The sequence below is a fragment of the Oncorhynchus gorbuscha genome, linkage group LG02, assembly GCF_021184085.1.
Source record: "Oncorhynchus gorbuscha isolate QuinsamMale2020 ecotype Even-year linkage group LG02, OgorEven_v1.0, whole genome shotgun sequence".
In the NCBI taxonomy this organism is placed as follows: domain Eukaryota; kingdom Metazoa; phylum Chordata; class Actinopteri; order Salmoniformes; family Salmonidae; genus Oncorhynchus; species Oncorhynchus gorbuscha.
Genome location: NC_060174.1, coordinates 96,356,532 through 96,369,696, shown reverse-complemented (window position 1 = coordinate 96,369,696; position 13,165 = coordinate 96,356,532). Strand labels below are relative to the sequence as shown.

The 13,165-nt window shown below is 46.4% G+C and overlaps 1 protein-coding gene across 6 annotated transcripts in view; it reads left to right on the top strand.

Moving 5' to 3' along the window:
• The window catches only part of LOC124013748 (rap guanine nucleotide exchange factor 6-like), a 429,435-nt gene extending 416,535 nt beyond the window's left edge, over positions 1–12,900 (top strand). For all 6 annotated transcript variants that reach the window (XM_046328248.1, XM_046328242.1, XM_046328266.1 and 3 more), the window contains 7 exons: positions 476–652; positions 3,588–3,749; positions 4,026–4,145; positions 5,415–5,637; positions 8,614–9,164; positions 10,442–10,729; positions 11,168–12,900. In XM_046328248.1, coding sequence (XP_046184204.1) covers positions 476–652; positions 3,588–3,749; positions 4,026–4,145; positions 5,415–5,637; positions 8,614–9,164; positions 10,442–10,729; positions 11,168–11,190 — 1,544 coding nt within the window. In that variant the 3' untranslated portion in view covers positions 11,191–12,900. The remainder of the gene's footprint in view (positions 1–475; positions 653–3,587; positions 3,750–4,025; positions 4,146–5,414; positions 5,638–8,613; positions 9,165–10,441; positions 10,730–11,167) is intronic.
• Positions 12,901–13,165: the final 265 nt, after the last annotated feature.

Below are 13,165 nucleotides of genomic sequence, written 5' to 3'. Positions count from 1 at the left end.
GAACAAATGGGACAAATTTGACCCTGACAAATGGGACAACATTTCCTCAATTCACTTGGACTTAAGTTTTGTTCACTTGAGTGTCTTTATCTTGCCTTCCACTGCCACCTAGTGGGCAGTATATGTTTCACATTCTGCATTGCCATACTGTGAGAAGAGGAGTTACTCCTTGTGCTGTTATAATATTACTCATAATCACACAAATGAAAAAAGATACATTTAGCAAGAGGCTGTACAAATACACCCATTTCATTAATCTTACTATAAATTTGTCAGACATTTCCATTTCCTCTCTGTGACCACCTTGTTGTCTTTGCTTCCTCTTTTTCGTCTTTGTGTTTACACACCAACCCTCAGGAGTAAGTGGTCATTCATAGTGCTGATGTTTCTGTGATGACTGACTAGCTGCATGCGAACATAATAATCTTGCAGTGCCTGGTGCCAAATGAATTCTGTCCTGTTTCGATGACAACAGTGTCCAAGAACTTGAGTGAGCGACGGTCCAACAAGTCTGAAATGTCTCCTGTGTCACTGCGCTCGCCGCTGCACGGGGGGAAGAGCCAGAACCGCGTGTCTCAGGTGCTCCAGGTCCAGGTACCCCTCTACCCCCTACGGAAGAAGAGCACCTCCAAGGACATTCACACCGCACACAGTGAGTCACTGGAACTGTTACTATCTTCTAGGGTTGGAAATTACCCATTAACTTTCACAAGATTTCCAGAAGTCCCGGTTGGAAGATCCTCTGGATAGAAATATCATTAGAAGATATGCTGTACAATTCAAAGACAACTGAGTTTGACTACAGTATCTGTTATTCAATGTTAAACATGTTGCATATTAGTGATTTTATATTGAGTAAAGGTACTGTGATGCCGAAACGTTGGTAAATACCCATTCAATTGCTGGGAGATTACACCTGGAGTGTGTGACTTATTTTATTTTTATAGTTTATTCGCCGTTAGTCAATACCTCCACACAAACTATTATTCTGGGTGTGCGCCAGCTCATGTTTGTTTTTATTCAATTGATTGGACATGATTTGGAAAGGCACACACACGTCTATATAAGGTCCCACAGTTGACAGTGCAATGTCGGAGAAAAAAATCCAAGCCATGAAGTCGAAGGAATTGTCAGAGACAAGATTGTGTCGAGAGACCCATCTGGAGAATGGTAACAAAACATGTCTGCAGCATTGAAGGTCCCAAAGAACACCGTGGCCTCCATCATTCTGCAGCATTGAAGGTCCCAAAGAACACCGTGGCCTCCATCATTCTGCAGCATTGAAGGTCCCAAAGAACACCGTGGCCTCCATCATTCCGCAGCATTGAAGGTCCCAAAGAACACCGTGGCCTCCATCATTCTGCAGCATTGAAGGTCCCAAAGAACACCGTGGCCTCCATCATTCTGCAGCATTGAAGGTCCCAAAGAACACCGTGGCCTCCATCATTCTGCAGCATTGAAGGTCCCAAAGAACACCGTGGCCTCCATCATTCTGAAATGGAAGAAGTTTGGAACCATCAAGACTCTTCCTAGAGCTGGCCACCCTGCCAAACTGAGCAATCGGGGAGAAGGGCCTTGGTCAGGGAGGTGACCAAGAACCCGATGGTCACTCTGACAGAGCTCCTCTGTGGAGATGGTTGTCCTTCTGGAAGGTTCTCCCATCTTTGCAGCACTCCACCAATCAAGCCTTTATGGTAAAGTGGCAGGTCGGAAGCCACTCCTCAGTAAAAGGACGGTCAGTTATTCAGGACTTCAGTGGAGACATTAAACAGGAAGGGAGGACAGTCAGTTATTCAGGACTTCAGTGGAGACATTAAACAGGGAGGGAGACCAGTCAATTATTCAGGACTTCAGTGGAGACATTAAACAGGGAGGGAGACCAGTCAATTATTCAGGACTTCAGTGGAGACATTAAACAGGGAGGGAGGACGGTCAGTTATTCAGGACTTCAGTGGAGACATTAAACAGGGAGGGAGGACGGTCAGTTATTCAGGACTTCAGTGGAGACATTAAACAGGGAGGGAGACCAGTCAGTTATTCAAGACTTCAGTGGAGACATTAAACAGGGAGGGAGACCAGTCAGTTATTCAGGACTTCAGTGGAGACATTAAACAGGGAGGGAGGACAGTCAGTTATTCAGGACTTCAGTGGAGACGTTAAACAGGGAGGGAGACCAGTCAATTATTCAGGACTTCAGTGGAGACATTAAACAGGGAGGGAGACCAGTCAATTATTCAGGACTTCAGTGGACATTAAACAGGGAGGGAGACCAGTCAATTATTCAGGACTTCAGTGGAGACATTAAACAAGGAGGGAGGACAGTCAGGTATTCAGGACTTCAGTGGAGACATTAAACAGGGAGGGAGACCAGTTAGTTATTCAGGACTTCAGTGGAGACGTTAAACAGGGAGGGAGGACGGTCAGTTATTCAGGACTTCAGTGGAGACATTGGAGTTTGCAAAAAGGTACCTAAAGGACTCTCAGACCATGAGAAACAAGATTCTCTGGTCTGATGAAACCTAGATTAAACTCTTTAGCCTGAATGCCAAGCATCACGTCTGGAAGAAACCTGGCATCAGGCTGTGGGGATTTTTTTTTAGCAGCTGGGACTGGGAGACTAGTCCGGATTGAGGGTAAATATGAACGGAGCAAAGTACAGAGAGATCCTTGACAAAACCTGCTCCAGAGTGCTTCAGGACTTCAGACTGGAGTGGAGGTTCACCTTCCAACAGGACAACGACCCGAAGCACAATGCCAAGACAACGCAAAAGTGGCTTGAGTCCCTGAGTGGCCCAGCCGGAGCCCGGACTTGAATCCGATAGAACATCTCTGGAGAAAGCTGAAAATAGTTGTGCAGCGACGCTCCCCATCCAACCTGACAGAGTGGGTCTGCATAGAAGAATGGGAAACTTCCCAAATAAATTGTGTAGCTTCATACCCAAGAAGACTCTAGGCTGTAATCACTCCCAAAGGTGTTTCAGTAAAGTACAGAGTAAAGGGTCTGAATAGTTATTTAAATCGTATTTCTGTTTCTTTTAAACCTGTTTTTGCTTTGTCATTATGGGGGGGGGTGTAGATTGAGGAAAGAATACAATTTAATCCATTTTAGAATAAGGCTATAACGTAACTGTGGAAAAAGTCAAGGGGTCTGAATACTTTCTGAATGCACTGTATCTTTCTCCCCCTCGCAGACTATAACAGTGTGTATCTCTCCCCCTCACAGACTATAACAGTGTGTATCTCTCTTTCTCCCACTCAGACTGTAACAGTTTGTATCTCTCTCGCTCTCCCACTCAGACTATAACAGTGTGTATCTCTCGTTCTCCCACTCAGACTGTAACAGTTTGTATCTCTCTCGCTCTCCCACTCAGACTATAACAGTGTGTATCTCTCCCCCTCACAGACTATAACAGTGTGTATCTCTCCCCCTCACAGACTATAACAGTGTGTATCTCTCTTTCTCCCACTCAGACTGTAACAGTTTGTATCTCTCTTTCTCCCACTCAGACTGTAACAGTTTGTATCTCTCTCTCTCTCCCACTCAGACTATAACAGTTTGTATCTCTCGCTCTCTCTCCCCCTCCCAGACTCCAGCTCTCCTCAGGTGATAAAGAAGCCTTCCAGCTCCCAGCACAGCCAATCAGAGGACGGTTCCTGTTTTGGGATGAGGCCTGCTGAAGACACTGTGTCCACCGTTTCCTCCCTGCATTCCAGCCCCACTGTATCGCCACAGGGCTCCCCTCGCAAAGGTCTACACCCTGGCTACCTCACATTACCTCTCACTACAGCATCTTCTACAATCCATTCATCCATCTCACAACTCATACCCATAACTCAGAACCAAGCATACCCATTCTTCATCAAGGGTTTGTACCTCACCGTCAGTACCCTCTATATATCAGCACCTAAACCCAGCATCCCTCGCCCACAGTACATCCATACACATCTTGCTGTAGTCCTATTCCCTCATCTCACCTATCCATACTCAATCATTCTCCCCATCTCTCTCCTGTGTTTGTCTACAGTGGGAGGCGTGGCCAACCCCCAGCATAACACCAACAGCCAGAGGAACCGGTCTGGCTCGTCATCCTCTCTGACCAGCGAGGCCAGCACCAAGGCAGGCACGGCAGGCAGCTACGGCATAGGTGGGGCTCTCCTCCACAAGAGGTTCCTGCAGATGACCAGGCAGCACATCAGAGACTGGGAGGAAGGCAGGGACAGAGAGATGGAGGTGCTGTTGGAGGTGGAGACAGAGCAGGCAGGGCCAGTGATGATGAGCCTCTCTGGGCCCAATGGAGACCCAGAAGCAGGGGCCGCAAAGGCCACCAGGCCAGGGACCCGCACTCCCCAGGCGGAGACCTCGACAGGGCCAGAGCCTCTAACCCCCCCCAGGCCCAGACTACCAGAGTCCCCCCTGAGGAAGAGGCTGAGGGAGCTGTCCCCGTTCAGGATGCTGAGGGGGAGGAGTCAGTCTAGGGAAAGGCTGGCTGCAGTGTTAGTGGCTAGGACACCAGTGGAGGGTCCGGGGCAGACGCGGTCCTCTGAGGCCCAGGAGGGTAGCCCAGGACAGAGACAGGCTGAGCAGGTCAAAGGGCAAGCAAGGAGGTCAGCCAGCCCCAGCAGGGCCTTTGTATGGCTCTGCAGAGACCGACATAAGAGGAGAAAGACTACCTGAAAGACAGACTGAGGAAGTAGCACAGTAGTCCCTCTGTAAAATAATGAACACTAAAGTTGGCTTAGAGGACAGAGGCAATCTGCTAGACTGAGGAAGTCCATTCTGTGTGAAGTGAACCGAATACGTATTTTATGTGAACAGAAAGTTTTGTCATGAGGTTTCAGCAGTTCATTGAAAGATGTTGGTGAATGTTTTCATGTCTTGTATCATACATGTTAGTTATTGTTCAGTCCAAGTTGATCCACAACGAGTGACAGAGTATGCATTATGATTTTAAAAGCCAGCTCCATTTAATATGAAGTACGATCTTGAGTTTTCAGAATTTGTTACCGAAATACTTCAACGTTATTAGATGTTATTTATGACATTCACAAAATAAGATAGTATAAGGTAAGTTAAGCATGTTGTGTTGAAGAGGCTCTACAAGTCAACTGCAATGTGAAAAGTGTGCTCCCATTGTTGCTTATTAGTTTTCTACAGATGTTATTGATGAGCATGGGAGAAACTAAAACAAAGATGAGATGTTTATCCTACTTTTATATTTTTTTTTACAGGATTTCAGTTTTTGAAATAAAACACTTTGTTAAAGCCGGTCCTGATTAGTGTTGGACATGCTGCTGATCTGTATGTAGAGTGTCTGTAGTAGAGTCTAAGGGGTTAGATCTAGTGAAGGTTGGTAGAGTCTGTGTGTGGATCATCACTTCTCCAGGCTGATCATCTCCTCCTCGTTCTCCCTCAGGCTATGCCCTGATGCCTGCAGGGAAGTCAGACAACCTGTCCGACTCCAGCCACAGTGAGATCTCGTCTCGCTCCAGCATCGTCAGTAACTGCTCAGTGGACTCCATGCCTGCTGGTCCTGCAGAGGAGCGCCAAGGCATCAAGAACAGGGACACCACAGAGACCCCAGGCACCACCACGCAACTCACACATGCCAACTCTGACTGCAGCCAACCCAGCACCAGGTAACACACACACACACACACACACACACACACACACACACACACACACACACACACACACACACACACACACACACACACACACACACACACACACACACACACACACACACACACACACACACACACACTGTAGACAAAGCAGACACCCTTCAACAACTGACACTAGTCATCCCTACACCAGACACACATCGTATACCTCCTCAAAGCAGACCCGCACCCCTCCAAGCTGGGTTCCAATTATGTCCTTGGCTCGTTAAAGCAGTGAACAGGAAATCATAAAAGGCCACTGTTTATCAACATCAGATGTTTACTCACTGACTCCCACATTAACTGTGCTGCTCCTTTTATGTGGACAGCTTTTAATTCCATCAAGTAAACAACCCCCTTTACTGTCCCTCCAGGATGATGCCTCCCTGGCATAAATATTATACACTTCTTGGTCACAATCTCCTTTTGTGTAATATTTTATTACCTGGGAACCTGCTGCAGTGGCGGTGGCAGTCTGTTCATTAAATATTGTTTATTTGAACTCCCGGCACACTCCGTAAAAAAATACATTTTAGATGAATCAAACTGTCTGGTTAATGGAAGGAAAGGAGTAGAGCACAACTTTACTTTATGGTGGGTACAGTGATAAATCCTAGAGACACTGTGTGCTCTGCAGTGTGAGACTGATTGGGGGTAGAAGCTGTTAAGGAGCCTTTTGGACCTAAAGTTGGTGCTACGGTACTGCTTGCCATGCAGTAGCAGAGAGAACAGTCTTTGACTGGGGTGGCTGGAGTCTTTGACAATTTTTAGGGCCTTCCTCTGACACTGCCTGGTATAGAGGTCCAGGATGGCAGGAAGCTTGGCCCCAGTGATGTACTGGTGTACTGAGGCCAAACAGTTGCAATACCAGGCGGTGATGCAACCTGTCAGGATGCTCTCGATGGTACAGCTGTATAACTTTTTGAGGAACCATGCCAAATCTTTTCAGTCTCCTGAGGCATTGTCATGCCCTCTTCATGACTGTCTTGGTGTGTTTGGACCATGAAAGCTTGTTGGTGATGTGGACACCAAGGAACTTGAAGTTCTCAACTTGCTCCACTACAGCCCTGTCGATGAGAATGTGGCGTGCTCGGTCCTCCATTTTTTTTGTAGTCCACAATCATCTCCTTTGTCTTGATCACATTGAGGGAGAGGTTGTTGTCCTGGCACCACACTGCCAGGTCTCAGACCTCCCTATAGGCAGTCTCATCGTTGTCAGTGATCAGGCCTACCGCTGTTGTGTCATCGGAAAACTTCATGATGGATTCATGCTTGGCCATGCAGTCATGGGTGAACAGGGAGTACCTGAGGGGGCTGAGCACGCACCCCTGAGGGGCCCCTGTGTTGAGGATCAGGGTGGTAGATGTTGTTACCTACCCTTACCACCTGGGCGTGACATGACAGGAAGTCCAGGATCCAGTTGCAGAGGGAGGTGTTAAGTCCCAGGGTCCTTAGCTTAGTGATGAGCTTTGAGGGCACTATGGTGTTAAACGCTGAGCTGTATTCAATTAATAGCATTCTCACGTAGGTGTTCCTTTTGTCCAGGTGAAAAAGGTCAGTGTGGAGTGCAATAGAGATTGCATCATCTGGATCTGTTGGGGTGGTATGCAAATTTGAGTGGTTCTAGAATTTCTGGGATAATGGTGTTGTGAGCCATGCCCAGCCTTTCAAAGCACTTCATGGCTACCGATGTGAGTGCTACTTGTCGTTAGTCATTTAGGCATGTTACCTTGGTGTTCTTGGGCACAGGGACTATTTTTATATAACTATGGTGGTCTGCTTGAAACATATAGGTATGACAGACTCTGTCAGGGAGAGGTTGAAAATGTCAGTGAAGACACTTGCCAGTTGGTCCGCGCATGCTTTGAGTACACGTCCTGGTAGACCTATTTAAAGGTCTTGCTCACATCTGCTACGGAGAACGTGATCACAGTCGTTCGGAACAGCTGATGCTCTCATGCAGTGTTGCTTGCCTCGAAGCGAGCATAGGGGTTATTTTGCTCATCTGGTAGGCTTGTGTCACTGGGCAGCTCGCGGCTCTGCTTCCCTTGTAGTCTGTAATAGTTTGCAAGCCCTGCCACATCCGACGAGCGTCGTAGCCGGTGTAGTACTATTCAATCTTAGTCCTATATTCTCTCTGGTTGGACATTTAACATGCTGGTAGAAATGAGGTAAAACGGATTTATGTTTGCTTGCTTTAAAGTCCCCGGGCCACTAGGAGCGCCGCCTCTGGATGAGCATTTTCCTATTTTCTTATGGCCGTATACAGCTCGTTGAGTACGGTCTTAATGCCAGCATTGGTTTGTGGTGGTAAATAGACAGTTACAAAAAATATAGACACAAACTCTCTTGGTGTAAATAGTGTGGTCTACTGCTTATCATGAGATACTCTACCTCAGGTAAGCAAAACCTCGAGACTTCCTTATTATTAGATTTCGCGCAACAACTGTTATTTACAAATAGACGCAGACCGCCACCCCCTTGTCTTACCGGAGGCAGCTGTTCTATCTTGCTGAAAACACAGCCAGCTCTATGTTATCCATGTCGTCGTTCAGCAGCGACTCAGTGAAACATAAGGTATGACCGTTTTTAATGTCCAATTGGTAGGATAACCTTGAACGGAGCTCATCCATTTTGTTATCCAATGATTGCACGGTAGCTAATTGGATGGTTGAGGGTGTTTACTCACTCACCTATACAATTAATTTCTTCACGCAAATGACAGGGATTTTAGCCCGTTTCAGAGAAAGCAGTATATCCTTAGCGTCGGACTCGTTAAAGAAAAAATCTTTGTCCAGTTCGAGGTAAGTAATCGCTGTTCTGATGTCCAACAATATCACAGTTGGTTAGGAGCACATAAAACAACAGCCATCCTCTCCGGTGCCATTCTTGCATTATCATTTCTTCTTTGTTTCATTATTTATCCTTCTTTCTTCTCCTGGTCAGTTTGTCTTTGGCGCGGGGCCAGGTGATGCGGGGCTCCACCTTCACCTCCTCGACCTCCACAGAGGAACTGGCCCCCGACCACGCTTCCCTGGACAGTGTGGTCGACAGCGGGCGGGGAAGCTGGACCTCCTGCTCCTCCAACTCCCATGAGAGCTTCCAGAGCCTGCCTGTCCCCCTTCTAGGCCTGGGCCGACCCCCTGCCTGGGACCACCTGGTGCCAGGGGGCTTCCGCCACACCCAGCTAGCAGGGCCTATAGTAGAGGTGGAGGCTGGGCCAACCGGAGAGGAGGTAGTGGGAGCACCAGGGTCGGGATCCGGGGGAGGAGAGGACGCCAAGAGGCTCTCCAGAGACAGTTCAGAGCTCAACCAATCACAGCAGAGCTGGGCCTCGTCATCCTCGCTGTCTGACACATATGAGGGGAAATACGGCACCATCAAACGCCGCACTGCAGACGGTGCCTCAGTTGCCCCCGGGGAGGGGCACGACGCACCCCAAAGCACAGCCCCCATCTACAAAACGGTTACTTCAAGCACCGAGAAAGGCCTCATAGGTGAGGGTCCACTGTGTCTTCTCCATCACCTCTACTGTACTGTGGTGTTAGTGTGTAACTGTAAATCCCGCTTGTGACATGCTGTGTGTAGATGGGTGTGGTGTGTGTTGAGGAATGTCAACAGCAGATTTGTACACTTTTTGGAAAAACATTTTTACTTCCTCTCTTATGGCTTTGGATACACACTCTTTGCCTGGCCACCAGTCTCAAAACCAGCTGTGGCACAAATTGCCTCTGTTTTTTTCACCCATGCGGTCCACAGAACTGCAGTATAGTGGGATTTTTTAACCGGGGTCACCTGCTCGTGCGATTTGCTTAGCTGCATTTACTACTACTACTCTACCACAGACTGTATTCTCCAGCTGGTCTACTTCTATAACCTGTGAATCAGGCTTTTTCTGTTTACTTAATCTTCTGTTATGCAGCAGAGAGGGTGTTCTGTAATGCAGCAGAGAGGCTGTTCTGTAATGCAGCAGAGAGGCTGTTCTGTAGTGCAGCAGAGAGGCTGTTCTGTAGTGCAGCAGAGAGGCTGTTCTGTAGTGCAGCAGAGAGGCTGTTCTGTAGTGCAGCAGAGAGGCTGTTCTGTAGTGCAGCAGAGAGGCTGTTCTGTAGTGCAGCAGAGAGGCTGTTCTGTAGTGCAGCAGAGAGGCTGTTCTGTAGTGCAGCAGAGAGGGTGTTCTGTAGTGCAGCAGAGAGGGTGTTCTGTAGTGCAGCAGAGAGGGTGTTTTGTAATGCAGCAGAGCACTGAGTTAGTGGTATTCCCTATAAAGTACACTACTTTTGACCAGGGTTTCCTATGTAGTCCATTCATATTGATCAGAGCCCTATGGGCATTAAATAAGGAATCAGGTGCCATATCGTCCTCTGACTGGATGGACAGGAGGATTAAAAAGTAGGGCCGGGACGATACCAGTATCACAAAATGTTTCATGGCAAAGATATAAAAAACATGAAGCAGACCACACTCTTTGGTCCTTTTAAAAAACCTGCTATTGTGTACTTATAGCTTGGTAAATACATAATTGACAACATAATGTTTGTTTCCAACATTCGGACTGTTTTCCTAAAGAAGTTAAATCCACTGTTTTGTTTCCTTCGTGATACTGGTATCGTCCCAGGCCTATTGAAGAGCAGTAGAGTACATGCCAAATCTGCTGCTACCATTCATCTCACACACCAACTACACCACCTGCCTGTCGGTGTCTTTATTTCAGTGGTTTAGTAGCTACGTAATGGTGAAACTCATTGTTTTATTTTCCCTCATTCCCGGTGGCCAGTGTATTGTGTAACCTCTCCCACCAAGGACGATAGGTACAGGGGGCCTCCCCCCACCCCTCCAGGATACCAGGGCCTCACCCTGGTTAACGGACAGGATGGAGCTCCTCCTCGGCTCCCCCACTTGCGGCCGCCCGACTATAGCGTGGCGCTGCAGAGGTCTAAGCTGCTACAGAGCCCCGGAGGCCTGGTGGAGGCCCGGCGCCTGGGGGTGAACCACCGCCACGAATCCCAGGACCAGTCCAGGCCAGGCAGCGTCTGCCTACAGGGTCTGGAGGATAGTGAGGATGGTATGTGGAGAAAGACAGAGACCAGCCCCAGCCAGGGACAACATGGAGGACCATAGCACCAGGCAGGCCATGTTGTAGTAGACTAGACTATAGCTCTCTGTGATGTTGCAGGAGTTACCTAGTTAGTGGCAGAGTTGGGTTACCTGGCAAATGGTTCATCGTTGAATGTCTCTGATTTGCATGTAATCTGAGCCTCAGCTTGTTGCGGCCTTTTTGTCTGTTATCAACCGTAAGCAGGTGAAGTCACAGTATAGAATGTTAGGAATGGCAAAATGTCTTTAGTTAGAGGCAAAACTAGTTTGACACATTTCACATGAGACGATAACTTAGCATACCAATATGTCTTTGATAGTGCTGTAAGATGTACCTAGATGTTTTGTCTGAAGTAATTGTGTCTTCAGTGTTAGGTTAACTCTCCTCTCCTCTTATCTATTGCAGATGAGCAGGTGTCAGCTGTGTAGAGCTAGACGCCTCAACGGACACTGCAGGTCAATGGAGAGAGGGTGAGAGGATGAGGGAGGGAAAGGTGGTTTTAACCTGCCATGCTGCCTCCTCTGGACACACTCCTCTCACCCCTCGCTGCTCTCCAGGTCCTCAGTCTCAGCTGAGGGCTGCTCGAGTCCAAACCAACGGCACCCCCACAGAACTTGTACAATCATCTCTTTTTACTCCATTTTGAAATGTTTTAGCAACTCTCCTGTGTTTAGACTCCCACTGCCCTGGAACAGAGCTGTAAACAGACTGAGATGTGATGTCACGGGGTATGGCTGAGGCGTTTGGGACACAGTGCTTATGAAGAAGGGATGGGCGATGCCTGCTGATCACTCGATGTCTTTTTAACAGTACCTCCATTTGCTTTGGTGCTTTCTTGTCCCAGGTTTTTTTTAATGGTTTTTCCTCAGTCGATGCATGAAAGTGAGTGTTTTTTAGCCGTTTGCTTGATTGCGCTCAGCTTTAAATGGCATGCAGACACGTGCGTAGCTCTGAGAATATCCAAGAAAGGAGAAAGCCTTTATTTTTCTTCTCTGTAGTTTAGAAAGCAGAGATCTGGCAGTCGGCAGAAATGCCCTCATGTTAAGAGCGACTCCACATATCTTTTAATTTGCAGGGGATGGAGGAGTGGGTGTGGGCAGCTCTTATTGCACCTTGTGGAGTTTCAACAGCATCTCAGGCCATTGTGTATGCTGCACCACACCCTCATCTATTCAGACGCTCTCTCTTCCTGTGCTTGTTAACCCAGCGCTACTTTACTGGCATGCTTCCGTCTGTATGTTTAATGAATGTTATTCTTGTTGTTTTTAATGAGTTGACAAACAAAAAGGCTCACTGCTGTAGAATAGTACAATGTTTTATTTTATTGCAGTACTGTAAAACAAAATATTATCACTGTACAAACGTTATTTGGTAAGCTTTAAATGAGAGGCGTGCAGCCAACAGCCCAAAGTTGTTTACATCGATGCTAACAAACTTGTTTAGTGTGTTTGTTACACTAGTAGTTGTCTATTGAATGAAATGCTCAAATGTAAAAGTATTGTGATTTCAGGTTAATTTGATATGTAAAGTATTTTTTATGCAGTAAGAATATGTGGATGCAGCATAAACAACACATTTGGTGTGTTCTTTTAATGTACCTCTTCCATCTTGGCTATTAAGTGTCTGCTAATCTGGTTTAGTAGTCATGGCAACAAAAGAAAAAACAATGCTTGTCAATGGAAAATGCATTGCAAAACTGCTATTTTAATACATCTCCATTCCTTGTTCATAATATAGCTATTTGAAAAATAGTACATTTTGTAAAGTATTTTAAAGAATTTGCTTTAATTTGTTCTTCTTATTGCAAACAAAAGCTCATTATTTGTGTAGGTTTTAACCCTCTATGGTTGAGGGTGAAACTGCTGAATGATATTGTCATTAGGGATATAACTGGACTGACTGGTTGGGAGTCTTTCCTTCAGCTGTCTGTTCTGTATGTGACGCTTGTTGATTTCTTTGTTTTGCCGTAAGACTTGGAAATATGAATGGTTATATATAAACAGTGCATGTATACATTTATACATATATTTTTGGTTTGTCATAAATTAATGTTATACAGATCTTGTATAGATGAAAAGAGTCCTCTATAAATACTATTTTAATATTTTGTTATAATAAAATCAAAGATTGTGATTGCCCCTTTTCTGTCATTGGGCAGGAATCTTTTGAGGGACTCTCTGCTCTCTGGATCTATTTTGGTTTGACTCCTCTTGATGTGTTGTTGTATAGGTGTTTGTTATACAGTTGAAGTTGGATGTTTACATACACCTTAGCCAAGTACATTTAAACTCAGTTTTTCATAATTCCTGACAATTAATCCTAGTAAAAATTCCCTGATTTAGGTCAGTTAGATCACCACTTTATTGTAAGAATGTGAAATGTCAGAATAATAGTAGAGAGAAT